We start from the raw sequence: 23,847 nt of genomic DNA, 5'->3' as shown, positions 1-23,847 counted from the left end.
GTACCGGAGCTCCCTCGCCGACGGCTGCGTGCGCTTCCCTTGGCAGCCGCGGTTCTACACGCAGCGCGAAACGCTGGGCTCAAAGCCTCCCATGCTGTGGTTAAAAAGCCTGATTGGGCTTGTTGATCAAGTTGACCAAGTTATTGAAGGGGGTGCGCACCCGAAGACCCCGCCCGGAGGCTCAGACGGAGGCGTAGCCGGGGGGTTGGCGTTCCCACACCGGCCCCTTCCTCCGACCCAAAGATCGCGCGTGCACTCGGATCGGAGGTGTGGCGGCGGTACACTCGCGCCAAGCCTGGTACCGACCGCCACGCCGAGAGCACGCCGGGATTGGCGCAAGGCAGTAGCATCCTGAGTCGCCTCATTCAGACGACACTCAACGGACTCTCCGTGGACCGGGGGAGGTTGAGAACGAAGGCACCCGCACCCGACGGGCAGGACGTCCGGCTCGACTAGGCCGATTCAACCTCAGGACCACAAGTGGCTAGCCGAGGGCACCGCCGAAGAGGACACCCGTAGTCAGCGGGACCGGAGAGCAAAGACGCCGACGCCGACGGAACCGCACAGAGCGCCACGCTACGAGGAGACGCTGCAGAATGCAGAGAAACGAATGGACACGGGCACATCGAAGCCCGCACACCGAAGCCACCGAGGGCGCCGACCCCACCAGCTCCCTCCGAGACTCACGTCGAAGGCATCCGAACGAAGCGAGCGCGCGCGGCAGCCCCCCGGGCCCGTGGGCGACGTCGCGCCGATGGCCAAGCCCTGCAAGTCCTCGCGCTCGGCGCCCCGCCGCCCAATCGACGCGCGCAGCGGGGTGCTCCGCCCCGGGCGCCCACCGGAGCCGACGCGGCGGGCCCCACCACCGGCCGCTGCGCGAAACCACCTCCGCGCACCCCGGAGGACCGCCCCATAAGCTTCGGCGTTATCAAGTTTTGATCAAGTTGCACATCGCAGCTGATGCTGCTGATAGCTGCCCCGCGCGTACGATTCATCGCCCTCGAACGCTGGCATCCTGCTAGCACTGCCGCAGCCAGCTCCAACGAGCAGCAGCCCCATCCACACCAAGAGACGATGGAGCGCCGGCCCACGGCCCTCCACTTCTACGAGGACGAGCGCCTCGCACAAACACCCAAAAAAACCTTCAGCAAGGGCATCCTCGGCCAGGGCGTCTGCGCGGGCCTCGCGAGCTGCTTCCAGGTCTACTCGGGCGGCATCGTGCTCGACACCGTGTCGACGCGGCTCCAGGCGCGCTGGCCGCTCCGGGCGTCGCTCTACGGCGCCAACGCGACGAGCTTCCGGGCCTGGCAGCTCTTCGCGGGCCACGCGGTCGTCGCCGTCGGCCGCTTCCCCTACCTCTTCGCGACGCTGGCGACCTACGCGCAGACCGAGCGGTTCGTCATCGCGTCGCGGCCGGACGGCGCGTCGCTCGCGGCGCGGCCCAAGGGCGCCGGCGAGGAGGCGGCGTGCATCGCCGCGTCGAGCGTGTTGGGCAGCGCGCTCATCACCGTCGTCGAAGCCCCGAAGGTCATGGCGCAGCTCTCCGGCGGCGCGCACTCGTGCGCGAGCGTCGCGCGGGAGTTCGGCCTCGGCCGCCTGCTCCGCGGCTACGAGGCGACGCTGCTGCGCGAGTCGGTCTTCCAGATGGCGCTGTTGGGCGCGCCGGCGCTGGCCCGGCGCTGCGACGCGTCGGCGGACGCCTCGTCCTTTGTCGCGGGCGCCGTCGCGGGATTCCTGAGCAATCCCGCGGACGCGCTGAAGACAAAGATCCAGGCCGGCGAGTACCGCGGGCTCGGCGACGCGTGGCGCGGGACGTTGCGCCACGGCGGGCTCCGGCCGCTCTGGGGTGTCGCCGCGTGCGTCCGCGCGCTCTACACGGCCCACGCGGTCCTCGCGGTCAACTTCGCCCGCTTCCGCGTCGAGGCGGGGCTCGATAGGCTGACGTCTTAACTGTAGCACGAGTAGAACTCGAAGCGCTGGATGAACGTGATCTCGCGGGGCGCGGTCTGGATGAGCTCCGTCTTGCCCTTGCGCCGCGGCTCGTCGTAGACGACGCGCACGGGGATGTCGTAGTCCCCGCGGAGCTCGACGCCGTCCTTCGGGTAGAGCGGGTCCTCGGGCTCCTGGCCCCGGCAGATCTCCGGGCACGGGTAGCAGATGATGCGCCGCGTCTCCGACCGCTTCCACTTCTTGTGCATGTGCGTGACCGTGGGCATGTAGTAGGGCTCCATGAGCAGGATGATGGGCTTGAGCGCCTTGCAGAAGCAGTGGCAGCAGCAGCAGGCGAGGACGCCGACGATGATGCCCGCGATGTAGAGCCGGTAGTCGCGGACGAAGTCCTGCCACGTGTAGCGGAACGGCGTCGGCTTGGGCGTCGGCACGGGCGACGGCCGGTGCGTCGGCCGCGCGGTCGGCTTGAGCGGGTCCTCGATGGTCGGCGCGACGCTGGGCAGGATCGTCGGCGACGACGTCGGCACGGACGTCGGCCGGAACGTGATCGTCGGCGCGGGCGTCGGCGCGGGCACGAGGTTCAGGTCGTGCCAGGCGACGTTGTCGACGCCCTCCGTGGAGAGCGACGCCGTCACCACATCTAAATCCGCGTCGCCGTCCATGTCGACGCCGAAGACGGACGTCGCGCCGTCGACGCCCGCCTCGACGACGGCGCCCCGGCTCCAGCTCTGGTGGCCCCGGTCGTCGTCGTACTGCTCGTACCAGACGACGGCGTCGTCCGCGAAGTTCGCCGACAGAATATCCAAATCGCCGTCCTCGTCGATGTCCGCGACGTACATGGAGTGGACGGACAGCGCCGTCGTCGTGATCACGTGCAGGCGCCAGAAGCGGCCGTCGCCGGACAAATTCTCGTACCACGCGAGCCGGTTGTCGTTCGTCGACGCGCAGACCACGTCCGTGTCGCCGTCGCCGTCGAAGTCGCGCGGCTGCGTGTCGTAGGGCCCGTTGACGCCGTCGCCGACGACGACGATGTCCCACGCGTCCTCGGCGTCTAATCGCCGGTCGAACCAGACGATGTAGCGGTCGCCGAGCGACGCGGCCAAAACGTCGAGCTTGCCGTCGCCGTTCATGTCCGCGAGGGCGACGCCCGTCGCGCCGATGGTCGGGAAGCGGTCGCTGATCATGTGGTAGGTCCAGTTCGTGCCGTTGCCCGAACCCGACGGCGCCGCCTCGTACCACGCGACCGTGTCCGTGTAGTAGGACCTGGGCGGGAAAAGGGTGATTCAAGTTCGCTTCAACATGAGTGTGCCGCGCGCGCGCGTTCCGGAAAAAGCATCCACGCGTCGAGAGCGCTCCGAGAGATGATCGCTCGTCCAGAAATCAGCCGAAACGAGTGGAACACGGCCGAGATAGGAGCCTTTGAAGTTGGGAATGTCGCTCTCTTTTCCTGCCCTGAGTAGGACGCGGTCAGCACGTCCACGTCGCCGTCGCCGTCGAGGTCGCCGACCTCGATGTCGAAGTTGCCCGGGATGGCGTCGGCGGGCCACTCGTAGATGACGTGGAGCTCCCACCAGAGGCCGTTGCCCCGCGTGTTCTCGTACCACGCGAGCTTCTCCCACTCCAGACCCGCGGCGACGACGTCGAGGTCGCCGTCGCCGTCCATGTCGACGCCCATGATGCGCGTGAAGGCGTGGTCCAGGCCGCTCGCGTTCGCGACGACGCGCCGCGTCCAGGGGTAGAGGTAGTCGCCCTCGTACGTCTCGTCGCTCAGGTCGTCGTCCGCGTAGACGACGGCCTTCTCGTAGTCGAGCATGCCGCCCTGCTTCTTCGAGATGGACACGAAGCCCGCGGCGGCGCTCAGGATCTCGGGCTGGCCGTCGCCGTCGAGGTCGTAGGCGATGACGTCCTCGGGGTCGTCGAGGGCGTCGTCGACGACGTAGGTCGTCACGTCCAGGGAGATGAGCTTCAGGTCGCGACCGACGTAGTCGTCGTCGGGCGGGTCCAGGGCCGCCGCGACCGTGTCGGGCCGCGGCGCCGGCGACGCGAGGGCGACGAGGGACAGTGCCCAGAGAAGGAGGCTGCCCGCCATCGCGCCGCGCTGGGCACCGGCTCCCAGCCTTGCACAGCAATGTCTGTGCAACACGACCAAGCGCCGACTTCGGCGTCGTCGCCTCCGGGTCCCGGCCGAACGCGTCGTCGCGGGACCGACGTCGTCGAGGACGGTCCTCCTCGCCGCCGATGGACGCGTCGTCGCAGCTGCCGCCCCACCTGCGGCGCCCCGCGTCGCCGCCGGAGTCGCCCCTCGTGGGCCTCTCCCTGCGCCAGCTGCGCCAGTTCCCGCTGGAGACGTCCTGGGCGCCGGCCCTCGCGCGGTTCGGCTTCGTGATCATCCGCGAGGACGAGACGTCCGACTTCTTCCTCGAGTCCGTCTTCGTGGACTGGGCGCGGCAGACCTTCGCGCTCCCGCAGTCCGGGAAGCGGCGCCTAAGGGGCTACCACCGCGGCGGCGCCGACGAGCAGTACTCCGTGCCCGGCCCCCACTGTAGAGAATTCTGCGGGAACCCGAAGACGGTCTGCGCGGGGATTTTCCTCGGCCACTCCTACGGCGCGGCGATCCTGCACCACCTGGCTCTAACGCTCCCGCCGGGCCACCGCGAGCTCCGCGTCGACCGGAGCCGGTCGGTCTTCACGGCCACCGGCGGCGGCGCGCGGAGCCCCGCGGTCGAGCCGGGGCTGCTGCGCCTGATTCTGGGCGGGTCGGACGCGGCGCCCTTCGCCGTGCGGGATCGCGCGGGCGCGTGGCGCGACGTGCCCGTGCCGCCCAGGGCAGGAAAAGAGAGCGAAATTCCCAACTTCAAAGGCTCCGATCTCGGCCATTTTCCACTCGTTTCGGCTGATTTTTGGACGAGCGATCATCTCTCGGAACGGTCTCGAAGCGTGGAGGCTGTTTTTGGAACGCGCGCGCGCGGAACACTCACGTTGAAGCGACGTCGAATCACTCTTTTGCTGCCCAGGTGCCGCCGGGCCACGTCGCGGTCGTCGGCGGCCACGCGCTGGAGGTCGCGTCCGGCGGTGTGTACGTCGCGGCGACGCACCGCCTGCCGGAGCGGGGCTTCGCGCTGAAGATCCGGCCCGACCTCGGGCCCGGGCCCTACGCGGCGCGCGACCTCGCGTCGCGCGAGTCGCTCGGAGACGCCTTGGACCGCTTCTACCGGAAGAAGACGGACGAGCTGGAAGCTCGCGTCGCCGTCGGCGACCCGGCGTCGGCGACGTGGGCGACGCTGCACCTGGATCTGAAAGCGATCGCGAAGCTCCGCGGCGCGCTGCGGTCGTCGCTCGAGCACCGCGAGCTCCGGCGCCGCGCGCCGCCGCCGGACGCGGGGCCGTCCGCGGGCCCCCGGTCGTCGCCGCGGCGCCGCGCCGCCGAGCCGCCGGAGCCGCCCGGGTCGCCGCCGCGCGCCCAGCCGCGCCGCGGCGACGCGGGCGAGAGCACGCTGCTCGCGTCGGCGCGGTCGAGCCGCCTCGCGCGCGCGAAGGCCCGGGACCGGGACCCCGCGAGGGACGACCACCGCCTCTTCCTCCTGCACCATCCCTTGCAGCTCGCGATCCTCGACTGCCTCGACTCGCGCGACGTCACGTCGGCGGCGCTGGCCTGCTGGGGCCTGCTCATCGCGTCCGAGTCGTCGGAGGCGCTCTGGGTCTCGGAGTGCGAGCGCCGCGGCATCGACTGGCGCGAGAAGCAGAAGGACGAGTTCTGGAGCGCGTTCTACCGGCGCAAGGCCGCGCGGCCCCGCTGGGCGAACCTGCCGACGGAGCTCTGGGAGCAGGTCTCGGACGTCGGGCTGCGCCTGCGGCACCCGAGCGACGCGCCCGCGAACGGTTTGGACACGGCGTTCACGTACTTCAAGACGAAGCTCAACACGAAGTTCTCCAAGGTCGCGCGGGGCTTCGTGCGCCGCCACGGCGCCGACGCCAACAACCTCCGCTACTACCGCGACGGCGCGCTCGTCTTCGACCCGACGGACGTCCGCGACTTGGACGGCGGGCCCACGATCGGCTCCCTCGACATCGAGACGGGCGACACGATCGACGTCGTCCACCGCTACGAGCCCCCCGTCGCCGACGCGTGCGAGGAGCTGAGCTGAGGCGGCGTGCTTCGTTCCCCCCGCTAAACTTTCCAACTTACGCGGAGGAACGCCGCGCCCGGGACGACGAGGCAGGGCGCCGCGCCGTCGTCCGCGCCGCCGTCGAGGCGCGCGCCGCCGTCGAGGTGGAGCGCGAAGACGGCGCCGCGCTTCGCGACGCGGACGAGGCCGTCGGCCCGCGTCCGCAGGAAGAAGCACTCCGCGGTCTCGTCGACGACGGCGCCCGCGGCGCCGACGAGCGACGCCGCCGGCGCGCGCGCCACCTGGAGCACGGCGCCCGTCGACTCGAGGCCCGCGGCCGCGCGGCCGGCGCCCGGCGCCCGCGCCTCGGGCGAACCTAGCACGGCGACGGCGTACGCGCGCCACGATTCGCGCAGCGGCGCCGTCGACGCCCACGTCGGCAGCTCGGCGCGGCGCGCGTCGCGCGCGGCGGCGCCGTCGGCGTCGCGGCGCTCGTGTCTGCGCTTGCGCTTCCGGGCCGGCCGCGGCGCGGCGGCGGCGCCGTCGAGGAGGAGCGCCTTGCGCCGCAGCTTCGACTCGAGGAGCGCCCGCCCGCCGGCGCCGTCGTCCGTCAGGCAGCGGCCGAAGTAGTCCATGACGTCGGCGACGCTGCGGGCGTCGCCGCGCCAGCCGGACGCGTCCGGCAGCGGCGCGTAGAGGTGCGCCGACGAGCTCGAGGCGGCGGCCATCGCGCAGCCTTGGTGCTCCAAGACTTTGACCTGGTTGACGATGGTGCCGTGTGCTTGCCGCCTCGAGCTGGGAAGGTGGGACAACGCAGCCCCGACGAGGTGGGACAACGCAGGCAAGCCCCAACAGTACGCGATGCTCGCGAGCATGGCGAAGAGCGTCGACGGCATGGCGAAGAGCGCGACGGCGTCCGTCTCGAGCGCGTCGGCGACCGTCGCCGCCGGCGCCTCGTCCGCGTCGGTAGCCGTCGCCGCGGGCGCCTCGTCCGCGTCGGCCTCCGTCGCCGCCGGCGCCGCCTCGGCCGAGGACTTTCTCGCCGTCGAGAAGGACGACACGGTCGTCGGCGAGCCGGATCCGGAGGGCCGCTACCTGCTCTACTCCTGCGGCGTGCGCGTCAACAACGAGCCCTACTCGCTGCGCGTCGTCGCCGACGGCGACCGCTGCGCGGCGCTCCACCTCGTCGACGACGCGTCGCGCGGCCTCTCGTGCTTCCTCGACGAATTGACGCAAATCCGCGCGACGGGGCCGCACTACGTCGCCGTGCCGGAAGAGGGCGGCGCGGTCATCTTCGATATCACCGGCGCGGACGCTTTGGGAAACGTCGACGAAGCGCGGCGCCGGGAAGACGTCGCCCGCGTCGACCGCCTCCTCGCGCTCTTCTCCCTCTTCGAGCGCGCCGACGCAGCAACCGAGGATGGGCCCGAGGAGGAAAAAGCGGGCCCGAACGCGGTCGCCGTCGGGATAGAGCACGCAGGCGCGCTCCAGCGTCCTGTGGCCGTGACGATTTTCGAGAGATTTGGGGTGGGGAAACGATGAGAAATCGTCACCGTCATGCTTGGTAGGCGCGCTCGCGGCCTCAATGATCGTCGGCGGCGCGAAGCTCTCGGCCAAGGCCATCCGCGGCGCGGGCCACCAGGTCGCGAAGCTGTCCACCCCGAAGGAGGCGACGGACGCGCAGATCGCCAAGGACGAGGCGGCGGCCCGGCGGCTCAAGGAGAGCGCGCTGCGCGCGGAGCAGGCCGCGGGCGGCGTCGCGAACCTGGCCATGGCGCCCGTGCGCGTCATCGGCGAGGCCGCCGCGACGGGCGCGCAGGCGGCGTCGGCCAAGTTCGGCGCGACTACCGGCGCCGGAGCGCCGGCGAAGCCGCCGTCGGCGCTCGCGAGGGCGGCCGGCGCGGCGACGACGGCGACGCTGGAGGTCGTCGGCGCCGCGGGCTCGGCCGCGGGCCGCGTCGACAAGGCCATCGACGAGGCCGTGCGCGAGGTCGCGACCGCCGCGGGCGACGCGGCCTACGAGCGGTCCGTCGCCGCGAACGGCGCCGCCTACGCGGACGCGGTCACGAAGCAGCAGAGCGACGCGGCGCTGAGCGGCTGCATGGCCGCGTGGCACGTCGTCAAGGTCGCCGACGCGGCGAACTACACGTCCGCGGCGCTGGCGACCGTCGGCGAGGTCGCGGACCGCGTCACGGGCGCCGAGGACGCGCAGGCGGGCCCCGTCCTGCGCCAGGGCTGGCTCGCGGTGTCGCGGCCGCCGCTCCACCGGCGCTGGCGCTGGAAGTGGGTCGTCGCGCGGCCCTGGTCGCTGACCGTCGCGCCGCACCCGCGCGCGGTCGCGACGTCGGGGCCCTTCGATTTGCTGGTGGGCGCGGGGAACCTGCCGGGCGGCGAGCCGACGACGCGCGGCGGCGGCTGCCTCGTCGTCGCGACGCGCGACGGCATGTCCATCTATCTCCGCACCCTCGACGGCGACGCGGACGCGCTCAGGAAGTGGCGGACGACGATCGGGCTCGCGGGCCGGCGCCTCGGCTCGGTCCTCGCGGAGGACGCGGGCCGCGCGCGCGCCGCGGAGCTCGAGCGCGCGCTCGACGACGCCGACCGGTCTCTGGTCGTGCGCGTGCGCGTCCTCGCGGCTCGCAACCTGCGGCCGCCGCCGACGGGGGCCGCGAGCCCCTACGCGACGGTCGTGCCCGTGACGCCCGCGGGCGCGCCGCTCGACGGGGACCGGTGCACGGCGACGCCGCCCATCGCCGACACGCGCGACCCGCGCTGGGACGGGCTGCCCGCGGTCGCGCTCGGCTCGCGGTGCTGCCTGAGGCGCTGCGGCTTCGTCCGCGTCGAGCTCGTCGCTTCGCGGCCCGACCCGCGGCCCGACGAGCCCCTGGGGAGCGCGGACGTGCCCATCCCGCCGCCGGGCGGCGCGACGACGGCCTGGGTGCCCCTCGCGCCCGGCGCCTCGTCCGCGCTCTGCCTCGCGCACGTGCTCCGCAAGCCGCAAACCTACGGCGACGTCCTCGTCGAGGTGGCCAACGGCGTCGCGCCGTCGACGGGGCTTAACGCGTGACGCTACCTCTCGGGCGGCGCACCGTCGATGGGGCTTAACGCGTGGCGCTACCTCTCGGGCGGCGCGCGCGGGTCCGGCGCGTCGAAGGGCCGCCGCGGCGGGCTCCGGGCCCCCTCGAAGAGCCGGACCCAGTCCGCCGGAATCGGTGGGACGTGCTTGCCGAGCTGGCCGACCTTCCTCCGCCGCTTGCCCGGCGTCGCGAGGGCCTCGGGGTCGAGTTCCCTGTAGACGGAAATCAAGCCGTTGATCGACGCCCGCAACTGGAACTTGAGCTCCTCGACGGACCGCGGGCTCTCCGCGGCGTCGCCGTCGACGACGACGCGCCGCGCCGCGCGGCCCGCGCGGTCCACGGTGCGCCGGAGCGCGTCCACGGTCGCCGCGGCCGAGTCGTCGTCGTCGTCGTCGTCGTCGTCGTCCCGCTCGGGCGCCGGGGGCTCCTCGTCGATTGGCTCGGCGATCGCGAGGCGCGGCACGGCCGGCCGGGCCCCGGCCGCGACGCGGCCCGTCTGGCCGCTCCGCTCGTGCAGGCCCCCTAGGCCCGCGTCGCCGAGAACCTCCTTGGCCGTCTCCTCGCAAGGCATGGCGCGCGGGCTGAAGACCTGGGCAGGACAAGAGTGATTCAACGTCGCTTCAACGTGAGTGTTCCGCGCGCGCGCGTTCCGGAAAAGCATCCATGCTTCGAGACCGCTCCGAGAGATGATCGCTCGTCCAAAAATCAGCCGAAACGAGTGGAAAACGGCCGAGATCGGAGCCTTTGAAGTTGGGAATTTCGCTCTCTTGTCCTGCCCTGCTGAAGACGGCGTTCCGCTCCTTCATTTTGGCGATGTACTGGGCCGCGAGGCGCGACGCGACCAACGCGCCGGAGACCTTCGACGGGTCGCTCGCCTCGCCGTCCCGCTTCTCCTTCTTCACCTTGGCGAGGAGCTTGCCGAGCTTGCCCTGGAGCGCGCCCCGGAGCCGGCCGCCGCCGGCGGTCGCGTCCTCCTGGACCTTGATCTGCATGCGGTGCGCGAAGAGCTTCGCGTGCGCGGCGGAGAAGATGTCCATGTGCTCGGTGACGACGTGCTTGTGGTACACGCAGTACTCGCGGAGCATGAGCCAGCCCGCGTAGCGCTTCATGGGGCTCACGAGCATCTTGTAGTTGCTCTTCGCCATGCAATCCAGGAAATCGACGGTGCTCAGGCAGAGGCAGTGGCTCGTCGACCGCGCCGTGACCTCGTGGTTCCGCGACAGCTCGCGCTCCGTCGTGAGCTTCATCGTGATGTCCTCGCCGATGACGTCGTGGGACGCGCCGTCGAGGCGGACGACGCGCGGCCGGTGGAGCACGCGGCTCTTGTCGCGCTTCACGGCCTGGCCGTCGACCAGCAGGTACATGTTGTTGAGCCAGGAGCCCATGGCGACGATGGCGTCGTCGCGGAGGTACAGCGTCGCGGTCATGCGCGTCGCCAGGTCCGTGATGAGCAGCTCGCTCGCGCGCTTCGCCGCGTTGAAGCGCCGCCCAAAGGGGAGGTAGCGCGGCACGTGCAACCTCCCCGCGTCGACGTGGAACTCCACGGAGCCGTCGTTGTAGGTCACCGTGATGTGGATCGACTGCGGGAGGCCCGTGACGACGCCGCCGCGGTACGGGTCGTCGTCGTCGTCCGGGTCCAGCGAGCTCACGGCGACCTTCGCGGAGACGAAGAGGCCGCTCGCCTTGATCAGCGCGTAGCGAACCACGGGCACGGACTTGATCCAGGGCCCGACGTTCGCGAGCGCGAGCTTCTCCCGGAGCTGCGGCGACAGGTTCTTGAGCATGTCGTGGTAGTGCTGCTCGCGGAAGAGGCCCTCGCTGTGCATGAAGTAACTTCGAAGCTCCTTCTTGAGCTGCTTGTGGAAGCCGCGCTCGTCCATGTACGAGTTGAACATGTCCATGGTTCTTTTATATTCGTTGCCCGCCGGGTCGAGGCTCGTCGACACGTTGGCGATCTCGCCGATCATGAGCGTGAGGACGATGCAGCCCAGGATCATGACGACGACGGCGACGCAGTACTCCGCGCCCGTGTACGCGCTCGCGGACCCGTTGAGCGCGCTCACGGCCCAGGCCATGGCCGCGCCGTACTGGGCCCAGAGCGTCTCGCCGTGCATGCCCTCCTCGCGGAGCCACGTCGGGTTGTCGCGGTCGTCGCCCCGGAGCGCGCGCCGCGAGGCGCTCTCGTCGTCGTCGGGGTACGCGTACGCGCGGTTCGAGACGATGCGGAAGAGGCACGCGGCCCAGTGGCTCGTCGTGACGATATACACCACGAATTTCAGGATCGCGCGCATGCGGTAGGACACCTTGAGGCGCGTCGCGTACTTGCCCAGCAGCCGCAGCAGCTTGAGGACCCGCAGGAGCCGCAGGAGCCGCACGATCTTGAGCAGCCGCAGCAGCCGCACGGACGTCGCCGCCGCGTCGTTCCTCGCCAGGCCGAAGAGCTCGAAGGGCACGATGGCGACGACGTCGATGAAGAACCAGGGGCTCAGCACGTACTTGGCCCCGATGCGCGGCCGCGACAGGACCCACTCGCAGTTGTCCTTGTCGAGGAACGCCGTGTTGAAGTTGACGAGGATGTCGCCCAAAAAGACGAGGTCCACGAGCCGCTCCCACCAAAAGTAGACGCAGGCGCCGTCGCGCCGGCCCCGGAAGGCCTCGCCGATCGCGCACGGGTCCTGGATGAACGCGATCGTGAACGGTGTGACGACGGCGCTGTAGAAGAGGAAGAGGCCCAGGCCGAGGTCCCACCACTGGCGCCGCGCGCCGAAGGGCCGCAGCACGGGGAAGAGCGCGTTGTCCTGCGCCGGGAACTCGTTCTGCCGCATGTACTGCTGGTCGTAGCTCAGCTGGAAGTTGTTCTCGTTCGCCATGATCGACGTCTTGCGGTTCCGCCGGTTGCGGTACTGGCGGCTGCCGGGACGCGGCATGAGCTTCCGCGGGCCCGGCCGCGGCGGCGACGCCGGCGCGACGCTCACCGTCGCCTTCCCCATCGCTCTAACGAGGTGGGATGCTCTCACACATCGACGGACATCGGCAGCGCTTCCGTTTTTGACTTTGATGTCGATCGTGAACCACGGCAAGCGCGATGAGGGCCTGCTACTACCTACTTTTCCTCGTCGCGCCGTTCGCGACGCCCTGGGCGCCGCCATCATCAACGCGCCGCGCCGCATCCTTAACGCTGCGGGCGACGCGCGCCCCGAAGTTCTTCGAGGCCGACAGTATCATCGACGTGCGCGTCGACTCCCTGAGCAGCCTGGGCGACGGCGTCGGGCGCGTCCGCAGCAACCTCACGGGCAGCGACGTCGTCGTCTTCCTCCCGTTCGCGGCGCCCGGCGACGTCGTCCGCGCGCGCGTCACCGAGGAGAGGAAGCGGAGCTGCCGCGCGGCCGTGGTCGAGGTGCTCGAGCCGTCGCCGGACCGCGCCGTCCCGCGGTGCCCGTCCTTCGGCGCCTGCGGCGGCTGCCAGCTGCAGCACCTGACCCTCGACGCGCAGCGGCGCTGGAAGCGCGTCTTCCTGCGGGACGCGCTCGAGCGCGTGGGCGGGCTGCGAGGCGTGGCCGTCGAGGCGACGCGCGGCGGCGACCGCGGCTACGGCTACCGCAGGAAATTGACGCCCCACGTCACGGCGCGCGGCGCCCTCGGCTTCCAGCGCGTCGGCGGCCGGGGGCTCGTCGACGTCGCCGCGTGCGCGATCGCCGACGACGCCGTGAACGAGCGGCTCCGCGCGCTCGCGGCCGAGCCCCGCGACCGGCTCCTCGCGCGCGCGGCGGCCTACGCGCCGGCGCGCCGCGCGCGGGCGAAAAAGGCGCCCGCGGGCGGCACGCTGCTCCTCCGCGGCCACGCCGCGGGCGTCGCCGTCGACCCGGACGAGGTCGTCGAGCAGGAGGTCCGAGGCCTGCGGTTCGCGCACAAGGCCTCCGAGTTTTGGCAGAACAACGACGACGCGCTGCCGGCGCTCGTGGACCACGTCGTCGCGGAGGCGCGCCGCTCCGGCGCGACGAAGCTGCTGGACTGCTACTGCGGCGGCGGCCTCTTCGCGCTCGCGGCCGCGGCGGACTTCGACGCGGTCCGGGGCGTCGAGGTCTCCGCGGCGAACGTCGCGGCGGCGACGCGCAACGCGGCGCGCAACGGCCTCGGCGGCGTGGCGACGTTCGTCGTGGGCCGGGCCGAGCGGCTCTTCGCGGACGCGGCGGAGTTCGCGGGCGGCGACACGGTCGTCGTCATGGACCCGCCGCGCGCGGGCGCGTCCGCGGCGTTCCTCGACCAGCTCCTCGCGTTCGCGCCGGTCCGCGTCGTCTACGTGAGCTGCGACCCGGCGACGCTCGCGCGCGACGCGGCGGCGCTCGTCGCCGGCGGCGACTACGCCGTCGCGTCCGCGGTGCCCTTCGACCTGTTCCCCATGACGCGCCACGTCGAGGCCGTCGTCGTCTTCGACCGCCGGGCGTAGTCCGCGACCTCGCGATCGCCGCCGTTCCCAGCGCGGCCTACAGCTTAAGACGTAGCCGACGCCCAAGCCGACGATGCCCTGCACGCTCGTCATTTTGCCGTTTCCATCCACTGGTTGCGAGTTGCAGTCGATACTCTGCCATGTTGACGCTCGGCGTGACATCACTTGGTTGATCCTGGCCGCCTCGCCCAGGTTTGGGCACGCGATGCAGCGGTTCCAGGACTTGGCGCGGCGCTCGGTCTGTGGACCATGTCGCGCCTTGGGCCCGGCTGCGAGTCGCTCGGGAAAAACCATCGGTCGATGGGGAGCAACTTAGTTCGCGTCGGGGCAGCCCGTGGACGACGAGAACGGCGGTTAACGGTGGGGGGCGACCGACGAGGGGCTCGCATTAGTGCTGAGGTCCGAGCTGTCTGGCGGACTTTTGCATGCGCCCCCGGCATGCCCTGCCAGAGACCACCTTCGAATTTCCGCCAGACAGCTCGCCTCATGCATTGCGCGGTGAGCACCGTGTCGCCCGCGGCGCCGCGCGCCTCTCGGAGCCGGTGAGGTAATCTCGATCAAATCGGCTCGAGTCGAAGAGCTGCCGCGAGGGCACCTGGTCGCCCCCATGACGAACGATTCCCGACGCTCTGTGACTCGAAGGGGACCGAAAATCGGGTCGGGGGAAGCTGCCGCGCCTCATTCCACCCCCTGAGGCTGCCCGTTTGCGTCGCCTCGCAATCGTCCGGATGTCGCGTCTTTTCATGTGCCTCACCCGCATGTTTGCGGACCTCAAAGCCACTGGGATCGTTTCACGTCGCTGCAGATTCGAGGAGCGCGGGGCCCTCTAAGGTGGAGATTCCATCATCGGCCGCTGAAATACTCCTGCGGAGACACGGTCTCTAGCCCTCTAGAAGCTAGGATTTCTTCAAAGTTTGTCTTGGCTTGCAAAAGTTCAAGCGACGGGGTATCCACTGCAACTCGCAACCAGTGATCAGTCACGATGCGATAGACCAGCCATCCGGAAATCGGGTCCCTAAGCTGCCCTAAGCTGCCCGCGTCGCGCCTCGGTCGACCGGCGCGCTGTGCGCCATGGGCGACCCGACGGAGGGCCTGACGAAGGCCATGTCCGACGCCTTCTCCGTCGTCGAGATGTCCGTGGAGGACAGCGCGACGCGGAGCCCCTTCCTCAGCGCGCTCACGGGCCACGCGAAGACGGCGAGCGTGAACCACGTCGGCAACGACCTCGCCCACAAGGTCGTCCACGACACGCGCTTCGTCGAGGTGCACCTGGGGAAGCCGGCGCTGAAGCACGCGGAGTCGGTCGCGGCGACGGCGGGCGACGCGCCGTCCGCGGGCCACGAGGAGGCCTTCGCGGACCACTTCCACATGGACCCCTGCTTCGCCGGGCGCGACGTCGCCGAGTGCATCGGCGGGTCCCTCTTTGCCGCCGGCTCGCCGGAGTTCGACCTCGCGGAGACCGTCGTCGACAACGCGATCTCGCTCCTGCGGCGCGTCGCGGGCGAGCGCAAGGACGAGCCGGACCTGCTGTGGCACCCGCCCCACCTGCGGAGCGAGCGGGCGGCGGCGCCGTCGAACCCGCTGCACGCCATGGGGGGCCTGGCGTCCGGCGCGATGGGCGGCCTCGCGCACGCCGTCGGCGGCGGCGGCCACCGCGCGACGCGCCGCGACGACGCGCCGGAGTGCCTGACGCAGACGCTGCTGGGCGCGAGCGACCGGGACGCGGCGGCGGCGCTGACGAAGACGCTCTTCAGGGCCGTCGGCGCGACGCTCCGCGACAACCCGTCGCCGGCGCTGAACGTCGCGCGCGCGCCCTGCAAGATCTTCGGCGACATCCACGGCCAGTTCCGCGACCTGCTGCTCTTCTTCGTCGAGTTCGGCTGCCCGAGCCACCGCTGCGGCGACGTCGAGTACTGCGAGTACGTCTTCAACGGCGACTGGGTCGACCGGGGCCACCACCAGCTCGAGTGCGTGCTGCTCCTCGCGGCGCTGAAAGTGCGCTACCCGCGGCGCATCCACCTGAACCGGGGCAACCACGAGTCCGCGGAGATGAACGCGGGCATGTCCGCGCGCGGCGAGAGCGGCTTCGACGCGGACGTGCGCGCCAAGCTCGGCGAGTGGGCGGGCGACGAGGTCTTCAAGGTCATCCAGGCCGAGTTCTTCCACTGGCTGCCCGTGGCGACGGTCATCGAGTCCGCCGTGCTCGTCGTCCACGGCGGCATCGGCGACGGCAAGTGGACCCTCGGCGATTTGTCCGAGATCCCCTACCCCGTCGAGGAGCCCCGGGACCACCCCCTGGTCTCGCGCGGCGTCGAGCGACGGGGGCGCTTTTTCGCGCGATTCTCGCGGGAGACGAGAAAAAAAAATCCGACCCTATCGCCCTCGGTAGGTCTGGCAGCTGCTCTGGAGCGACCCGGACTGGCGCGGCGACGGCGAGGAGGCGCGGGGCGTGCACGAGTCGGAGCGCGGCTTGGACGTCAAGGTCTTCGGGCCGGACGTGAGCCGCGCGTTCTGCCACATGAACGGCCTCAAGTGCGTCGTGCGGTCCCACGAGTACGTGCCCCAGGGTGTGATGATCCAGCACGGCGGCTACCTCGCGACCGTCTTCTCCGCGCGCGACTACGACTACCACGACGCCAAGGACACGGGCGCGCAGAACGACGGCGCCATCATCTCCGTCACCCACGACGCGGGCGCGGACCGGGACGTGCTCCGCCTCAAGGCCAAGATCATCCAGAAGACGGGGGTCTAGGGGTGGCGTAACTCGTACGGGATATTGTTGACGTCACGTTGCCGGCACTCGCTGAAATACTGCCTCAAGCATTCATAGCACAGCCAATCGAGAGCTAGCGCTGCAGCAAGCAGGCAAACTTGATCGGGTTGGTACCAACTTCAGCGAGCGTTACCACAGAACACTCTCGGTTTCGAGGCGCGCCCAATCGACTGCTCTCGCGCCGCGCGCCCATGCTCGCCCGCCGCGCGCGCCGCGCCGTGCGCGCCGCCGCGCGCCGCGCCGCGACGCCCGGTGGCCGCCGCCGGTGCCTGGCGACGACGCGCATGAACATGTTCAGCGCCGTCAACAGCGGCCTGCGCGCGGCCATGCAGTCCGACGACAGCGCCATCGTCTTCGGCGAGGACGTGGGCTTCGGCGGCGTCTTCCGCTGCACCATGGGCCTCGCGGAGGAGTTCGGCCCCGAGCGCTGCTTCAACACGCCCCTGAGCGAGCAGGGCATCGTCGGGCTGGGCGTCGGCTACGCCGCGCTGGGGCGCACGGCGATCGCGGAGATCCAGTTCGCGGACTACATCTTCCCGGCCTACGACCAGCTCGTCAACGAGGCGGCCAAGTACCGCTACCGGTCCGGCGGCGAGTTCGACGTCGGCGGGCTGACCGTGCGCACGCCCTGCGGCGCGATCGGCCACGGCGGCCACTACCACAGCCAGTCGCCCGAGGCGACCTTCGCGCACACGGCGGGGCTGAAGCTCGTCATGCCCCGGGGCCCGCGGGAGGCCAAGGGCCTGCTCGTCGCGTCGATCCGCGACGACAACCCGGTCATCTTCTTCGAGCCGAAGGCGCTCTACCGCGCCGCCGTCGACGACGTCCCCGACGACCCGGACTTCTCGCTGCCCCTGGGCGTCGCGGACGTGGTGGTGGCGGGCACCGACGTGACGCTCGTGGCCTGGGGGGCGCAGGTGCGCGTGGCGACCCGGGCCGCGGAGCGCGCGGCGGCGGAGCGGGGGCTCTCCGTCGAGGTCGTCGACCTCCAGACCATCAGCCCCTGGGACTCGCGCGCCGTCGAGGCCTCCGTGAACAAGACGGGCCGCCTCGTGGTGACGCACGAGGCGCCGCGGCAGCTCGGCTTCGCGGCGGAGATCAACGCGCACGCGTCCGAGGCGTGCTTCCTCCACCTCGAGGCGCCGCCCGCGCGCGTCTGCGGCCTCGACACGCCCTTCCCGCTCGCCCACGAGCCGAGCTACCTCCCGACCGAGGACAAGGTCCTCGCCGCCATCTACGACACGGCGGACTTCTAGGTCCTAAATCGCCACCATGCGAGCCTCGGCTCCGAGCGGAGGGCTGCCAACTTTGAACGAAACGTTGACGTCAAGTTGACCGCAAGCGAGCTGCTAGTATTTGCGATGGAGCAAATGAAATAGCCTTTCAGCCCCCCATGAACGTGTCGTTCATCGTCGGCGAGCGGCCCTTCCGGCTGCGCGTCAAGGGTCGGTGGCTGCGCGGGAGCGTCGGCGCGCTCGCGGCCCGCGTGCTGGCGGCGCACGGCGGCGGCCTGCGCGTCGAGGACTGCTGCCTGCGGCTGGACGGCGCGCCCGTCGCGCCGGACGCGGCGGCCGACGGCGCGCTGCGCGACGCCTGCGTCGTCGAGGTCTACCGGGCGCGCGTCGTCGTGGCGACGCTCCTCACGGGCGACTTCGGCCCCATCTTCGAGCTCTGGCACGCGCGGTTCTCCCGCGCGACGGACGGCCGCTGCGCGCTCGCGGTCTGCTGCCTCGACGCCGCCGCCGAGCGCGTCGCGCGCGACGTCGCGGCCCGCGCCGGCCGGCCGGTCCGCGTCCTCGGCGCGGCCGACGGCTTCCGGCCCGCGGCGGACCGGCGCGACCTCTGGACCCAGCGCCTCGCGTTCGTCGCGCGCCTCGTCGCCGAGGAGGCCGCGGGCGGCGGGCGCGACGTCGTGCACAGCGACTGCGACGCCTTCTGGCTCGGCGACGCGCGCGCCCTCGTCGACGGCGGCGCCGCGCCCGCGCGGTTCTCCGTCGACCACGGCCTCGGGAGGGGCGCGAAGCCCTTCGCGCTCTGCTGCGGCTTCTTCCGGCTCCGGGCGTCCGCCGCGTCCCTCGCGCTCCTCGCGACCTGGCGCGAGGCGACGGACCGCGTCGGCGACGACCAGGTCGCGGTCAACGCGCTCTACGACCGCGACGACCGAAACTTCGACCTCGCGCCCTACGAGCGCGTCCAGCGCTGCAACTGCCACCACGCGACGACGGCGAACCCCCTCGTCTGGCACCCCTGGCTCGACGCGACCGTCGACGACAAGGTCTACGTCTGGGGCGCCGTGCTCGCGCGCCTCGACGCGGGCGACGCCGGGCTCCTCCGCGCGTTCTACGGCGCCAAGCCCGACGTCGCGCTGACGCGGGCCGCGCTCGACGGGCTCCTCGCGGCGGGGGCGTAGTCGTTTTTACCAGCCGCGGGGCATGCGCGGCATGCGCGGCATGCGGGGCATCGCGGGCATGCGCGGCATCGCGGGCATGCGGGGCATCGCGGGCATGCGGGGCATGCCGCCGACGGACGCGTGGTACTCCGACGGGCTGACGCGGCGGCCGTTCACGAAGTATTGGCTCTGGGCGTTCGGCTTGAGCGCGCGGTAGCCGGCCTGGTCGCTCTGCTTCGGGTTCAGCAGCCGCGCCGCGAGCTCGGCCTTGGTGCCGCCGACCTTGAGCCCCATCGCGCGGCAGGCCTCCTTGAGCTGGGCGACCGTGGGGCCGCTGGGCGCCGACCGGCGCGGCGCCGACCGGCGCTGGCGCTTCGCGGGCGTGACGCGGACGAACGACACGTCTTCGTCGGACTCCTCCTCCTCCTCGGACTCGTCCTCCTCCTCCTCTTCGTCGAACTCGTCTTCGTCTTCCTCCTCGGACTCGGACTCGGACTCGTCTTCGACCTCGAAGAGGCCGTCCAGGAGGTCACTGTTGCCGCGGCCCCGCTTGCGACTCCGCGCGGGCGCCGGCGGCTCGTCGTCGTCGTCGTCATCGTCGATCTCCGTGATGTCGTTCTTGGCCTTGGCCGCCTCGTAGCGCTGCTTGGCCAGCTCCTCGGCGGTGAAGGTCTGGCACTCGAGCTCCTCGTCGTCGTCGTCGTCGTCCGACGGGGCCGCCGCCGCGGGCGCCGCGGGCGAGGGCGCCGCGGGCGAGGGCGCCGCGGCGCCGCCCGCTCCGTACAGCTCCGTCTCGCAGGCTTTCAGCGTCGGGCCGAGAGCGACGTAATCCACGCCGAGCTCCGCCGCGACGGCCTTAACGTCGCTGAGAAGGGTTGCGCTCTTATCCAGCCCGACGTCGTCGAGGAGGCGGTCACAGCGCGCGCGCAACGTTGCCATGACGATGACGAGCGAGAGAGGCTCTGGATCGTCGAGGGGGGGCGCGTGTGCGGGCCCGGCGGGCAAGGCACGAGCAGCAAGTGGTCACTCGGGCTGACGGAGTCGACGACGCTCTCCACGAAGTTCAGTGCCGTCTCAGAAGTTCAACTTGCCGTGCCCGTCCCCCGCCCAAAACCAGCTAAAACACAAGTAAGGCCCCCTAGAGGTTCACGCCCCTGGCGACCTTCTTCGCCGGCGGCGGCCCCGGCGGCGGGGGCCGGCCGCGCGGCGGCGGCAGGGGCTCCGGCTCGTCGACGCCCTCGAGGCCGCCCGCCTCGATCTGCGCGTGGACGACCGCGGCGACGCCGCCGACGTCCGCGGCGTCGAGCTGGGAGAACTGCTCGGACTCGTGGCGGCGGCGGTAGGCCGCCGCGTCCGTGAGGAGGTCCTCGGCCGCGGAGTGCCCGCGGAGCAGCATGGGGTCCACGAGGTTGTGCGGCCGCGGGCTCCGCGCGGACCGGTTCGACCTGTGTGGAATTCAAATCTTCAACCCGACTTCAATGTGCGCGTACGCGACAGTTTCGACGCAAGCTTTTCGGCTGTGCTTCGAGAACTCGACGAGAGCAATCGATTCGTCCAAAAATCAGCCGAATCGACTTCGATTTGATCGAGCTAGAGAATTCTGAAGTTTGGTCAGGACCACCCAAACCAGTGGTTGAATTCCACACAGGCGAGTACGCCACCGGCGGGAAGGGCTGGACCGTCGTCGGCGCGCCGAGCAGGTCGTCGGGCCGCCGCCGCGGCGGGCTCCGGAGCCGCGGCGGGCTCGGCGGCGGCGGGTCGTCGCCGCGCGGCGGCGGCGGCGGCGTCGGCACGAGGCGCGCGCTCGTGGGCGGCTCGGGCGTCCGCGGCCGCTCCGGCGGCGCCGGCGCCGCGCCCAGCAGCCCCCCCAGGAAGGTCATGGGCCCCGCGAAGGACAGCGACGACTCGACGTTGCCCGAGCCGCCGTCGGGCGGCCCGTCGACGGCCGCCTTCGCCGGCTCGGCCCGCGACACCGCGCCCGCGGCCTTGGGCGGCTCCGCGGCCACGTCCGGCGACGCCGGCGGCGTCGACTCCGGCGTCGGGAGCGCCGCCGTCGTCCCCTCGGACGCGTCGTCCTCGGCCGGCGGCTCGTCGATCGTGACGACCTCGAGCTTCGACTCCTCGTCGTCCGGCGGCGCCGCGCGCTTGGCCTCCAGGGGCGGCCGCCGCAGGTAGTAGAGCGCCGCGAGCGTGCCGCAGATCAGCACGACGAGGAGCGCCGCCGCGGCGACGACGAAGGCCAGCGACCCCGCCGCGGCCGCGAGGCCGCCGCCGGAGCTCTCGTCGTCGTCGCCGCCGGACTCGACCAGCCCCGCGTCGGTCGCCGTCGCCGCCTCGAGGTTCGTGCCGTCGCCGATGTAGTTCAGGTGCTTGTCGAAGGACCCGTCGTCGACGGCGGCGATTAAGGTCGCGGCGAGCTCGTCCGCCGTCGACGCAGCAGCCGCGACCGTGAAGACGACGGAGACGCCCGCGGCGTCGTCGAGGCGCCGGCGGGCCGCGGCCGCCGCCTCCGGGGCGCCGTCGAGGCGCCGGCGGGCCGCGGCCGCCGCCTCCACGCGCACGACGGCGACCTGGGCCGCGGCGACGGCGAGCGTCTCGGCGACGGCGGACCGGAACGCGAGGGCCTCGTCGGACCCGAAGCCGTCGAGCGCGACGCCCGCGAGCGCCACGGCGAGCGTCGCCGACGCCGTCGGCGCCGGCGACGGGCGCGCCGTCGTCGGCCGCAGGAGCGTCGTCGGCGCGGCCGAGGGCGCGCGCGTCGGCGCGGGCGCGGGCGCGCGCGACGGCGCCGGCGCGGGCGCGGCGGACGGCCCCGCCGTCGTCGGCGCGGCCGTCGCCGGCGTCGGCGCGCGCGTCGACGGCGCCAGGGTCGGCGCGCCCGACGACGGCAGCGGGCTCGGCCGCGGGCTCGGGAGCGCCGTGGGCGCGTTTGACGGATATCGCGACGGCGCGGCACTCGTCGGGGGCACGGACGGCGCGGGCGACGGCGGCGGCGACGAGGGCGGGCGCGTCGGCGCGGCCGTCGACGGCGCCGCGCTCGGGAACGTCGACGGCGCCGCGGTCGGGCGCGGCGTGAGGCCCGTCGGCGCCGCGGTCGACGGCCGCGACGTCGGCGCCGGCGTCGGCTCGTCGCTCGGCGCGGGGCTCGGCGCGTAGGACGGCCGCGACGTCGGCGCCGGCGTCGGCTCGTCGCTCGGCGCGGGGCTCGGCGCGTAGGACGGCCGGGGCGACGGGCGCGACGACGGCCGCGCGGACGTCGGCCGCGGCGACGTCGACGGCGCGGGCGTCGGCAGCGGCCGCGGCGCGTAGGACGGCGGGCCCGTGGGCGCCGGCGACGGCGCGTAGGACGGCGCGGCCGTCGGCGCGGGCGACGGCGCGTAGGACGGCTCCGCCGTCGTCGGCGCGACGCTCAGCGTCGGCGCGGCGCTCGACGGCGCCCGCGTCCACGTCGGCTCGCGCGTCGGCGCCGCCGTCGGGCCTGCAGGGCGGATCGACCGGTGAGCCGGGACGTCGGGGCCGAACGTCGACATGCTCGAGCTCGGTCCCATCGAAGCCGATTCGGCGGATGCTTGGACGGATCGATGGCTCTCATCGCGTTCTCGAAGCACGGCGGACGCGTCTCACCGTTCGACTACGGTCACATTGAAGTCGTGTTGAAGATTCGAGTCGCGCGCGGCGTCGGGCCGTAGGTCGGCGCGTACGTCCAGGTCCAGTTTTGGAGAATAACGGCCGCGACGGCGTCGGAGAGGACGTCGTAGCCGGCGCCGTTGGGGTGCACGGAGTCGTCGAACATGTCGTCGTCGACGCCCGCGTAGGCGCCGAAGGCCGCGTAGGCGCTGCAGAAATCCATCCGGAGGTCGGCGGCGACGGCCTCGACGACCGCGGGCAGCTCCGAGTTGATGGGCGACTCGTCGGGGTCGCCCCACTTGCTCGACGTGCCCGGGTAGGGCGGCGGCGCCGAGAGGATGACCCGCGGCCGCGACGCGAGCGCTCGGAACTCGCGCGCGAGGCCCGCGAGCGCTTCCGCGAACACGGTCGCGTTCCAGTAGACGACCTTGGCGTCGTTCGTGCCGAGCTGGAGGACGACGACGTCCGGCTCCGACGCGAGGGCCGCCTCGTAGGTCACGCCCGAGCTCTTGGTCCGGTACGCGTCCTTCGTCGCCATCGCCGTCGACCCGGACTTGCCAAAGTTCTTCACGACGAAGCGGTCGCGGCCCAGCTTGTCCCAGAGCTGCGTCGGGTAGCTCAGGTAGCCCGCACCGTCCTCCTCGCCGTAGGTGATGCTGTCGCCGACGCAGCTGATGACCTTCTTCGTGCGGTAGTTGTCGTCGTCGTCGGCCCACGCGACGAGGGCCAGCCCCAGGGCCGCGACGCGCAGGACGAGGCGCACCATGGCGCGCGGCGAGGGGCCGGGCCGCGGACCGCCGCCGCGCCGGCCCGCCCGCCCGCCGCCGCGCCGGGCCCGGAGGGAGCCCCGGCCGCGGCCAAGAGCCGCGGTCGATGTATTTTTTGCTCCACGATGCGTGTCGGAGGGCTGGGCCTGCTATCACTAACTTCAAGGTACGGTTCAAGCTATTTTTTTTTTTCAGCCATGAAAGCGGGCGACGTCGAATCGGCCCGTTCGCATTTGTCGCGCCGACGCGCCAGCCGACTCCTCGGCTTAATGTGGTATTTAAAAAAACGGCCCGCCGGCCTCTCCCTCCGCGCGCGCGGAGCGTCCGCGTCCGGCTCACGCGGTCCGCGGCGAGCCGCCGGCCGCGGCGCGCAGGAGCCGCCGTCGTCGCCGCCGCCGTCGCCGGCCGCCGGCCGCGGCGGGAGATGCGGCGGGCTCCGGCGCCGCGGCGGCCGCGTCCGCCGGGGCCGCGGCGCCGGGCGCGACGGCCTCGCGCCGCGCGCGCTCCACCATCGCGGGCAGGCGTGCCCGCGCCGCGATGTCGCCGAGCGCCGGGGTGGCCCAGGACGTCAGCACCAGCAGGCAGCACGATAGCATCGCCGCGGCGCCCAGGACCGTGTAGCGCTTGCGCTTTGACGCCCAGGGAAGCTCGGGCTTGGGGAGGCCGATCGACGCGATCTCCTCGGCGGCCAGGACGCTGCCGTAGCCCGGC

General features: G+C 72.0%; 5 protein-coding genes across 5 annotated transcripts; 3 read left to right on the top strand and 2 right to left on the bottom strand.

The window, feature by feature from the left end:
- Nucleotides 1-1,946: 1,946 nt before the first annotated feature.
- On the bottom strand, nucleotides 1,947-11,424 carry AURANDRAFT_64215 (hypothetical protein; the record flags this gene model as incomplete). Its single annotated transcript, XM_009038700.1, has 7 exons — nucleotides 1,947-3,213; nucleotides 3,414-4,048; nucleotides 6,137-6,851; nucleotides 6,915-7,078; nucleotides 8,742-9,059; nucleotides 9,276-9,722; nucleotides 9,922-11,424. The coding sequence occupies 7 exons, from the start codon at nucleotides 11,422-11,424 to the stop codon at nucleotides 1,947-1,949; spliced, it is 5,049 nt and encodes a 1,682-aa protein (XP_009036948.1).
- A 794-nt stretch (nucleotides 11,425-12,218) lies between these two features.
- On the top strand, nucleotides 12,219-13,580 carry AURANDRAFT_64214 (hypothetical protein; the record flags this gene model as incomplete). Its single annotated transcript, XM_009038828.1, has 1 exon — nucleotides 12,219-13,580. One exon carries the CDS (start codon nucleotides 12,219-12,221, stop codon nucleotides 13,578-13,580), a length of 1,362 nt encoding a protein of 453 aa, XP_009037076.1.
- Nucleotides 13,581-15,368: 1,788 nt separating this feature from the next.
- Nucleotides 15,369-16,203, top strand: AURANDRAFT_4442 (hypothetical protein; the record flags this gene model as incomplete). The annotated part of the gene is made up of 3 exons (XM_009038610.1): nucleotides 15,369-15,677; nucleotides 15,714-15,878; nucleotides 15,970-16,203. Coding segments are annotated over 3 exons (708 nt in total), but the record flags the coding sequence as incomplete, so codon positions are not given.
- Nucleotides 16,204-16,637: 434 nt separating this feature from the next.
- AURANDRAFT_26334 (hypothetical protein) lies at nucleotides 16,638-17,609 on the top strand (the record flags this gene model as incomplete). The annotated part of the gene is made up of 1 exon (XM_009038829.1): nucleotides 16,638-17,609. The coding sequence occupies one exon, from the start codon at nucleotides 16,638-16,640 to the stop codon at nucleotides 17,607-17,609; it is 972 nt and encodes a 323-aa protein (XP_009037077.1).
- A 2,271-nt stretch (nucleotides 17,610-19,880) lies between these two features.
- On the bottom strand, nucleotides 19,881-23,135 carry AURANDRAFT_64212 (hypothetical protein; the record flags this gene model as incomplete). Its single annotated transcript, XM_009038699.1, has 4 exons — nucleotides 19,881-20,187; nucleotides 20,399-22,220; nucleotides 22,367-22,373; nucleotides 22,470-23,135. 4 exons carry the CDS (start codon nucleotides 23,133-23,135, stop codon nucleotides 19,881-19,883), a joined length of 2,802 nt encoding a protein of 933 aa, XP_009036947.1.
- Between the last annotated feature and the right edge of the window lie 712 nt (nucleotides 23,136-23,847).

Source organism: Aureococcus anophagefferens (genome assembly GCF_000186865.1).
Source record: "Aureococcus anophagefferens unplaced genomic scaffold AURANscaffold_9, whole genome shotgun sequence".
Lineage (NCBI taxonomy): Eukaryota > Pelagophyceae > Pelagomonadales > Pelagomonadaceae > Aureococcus > Aureococcus anophagefferens.
Note: the sequence above shows the minus strand (reverse complement) of the source record. Positions and strands in the feature narration are given on the sequence as shown.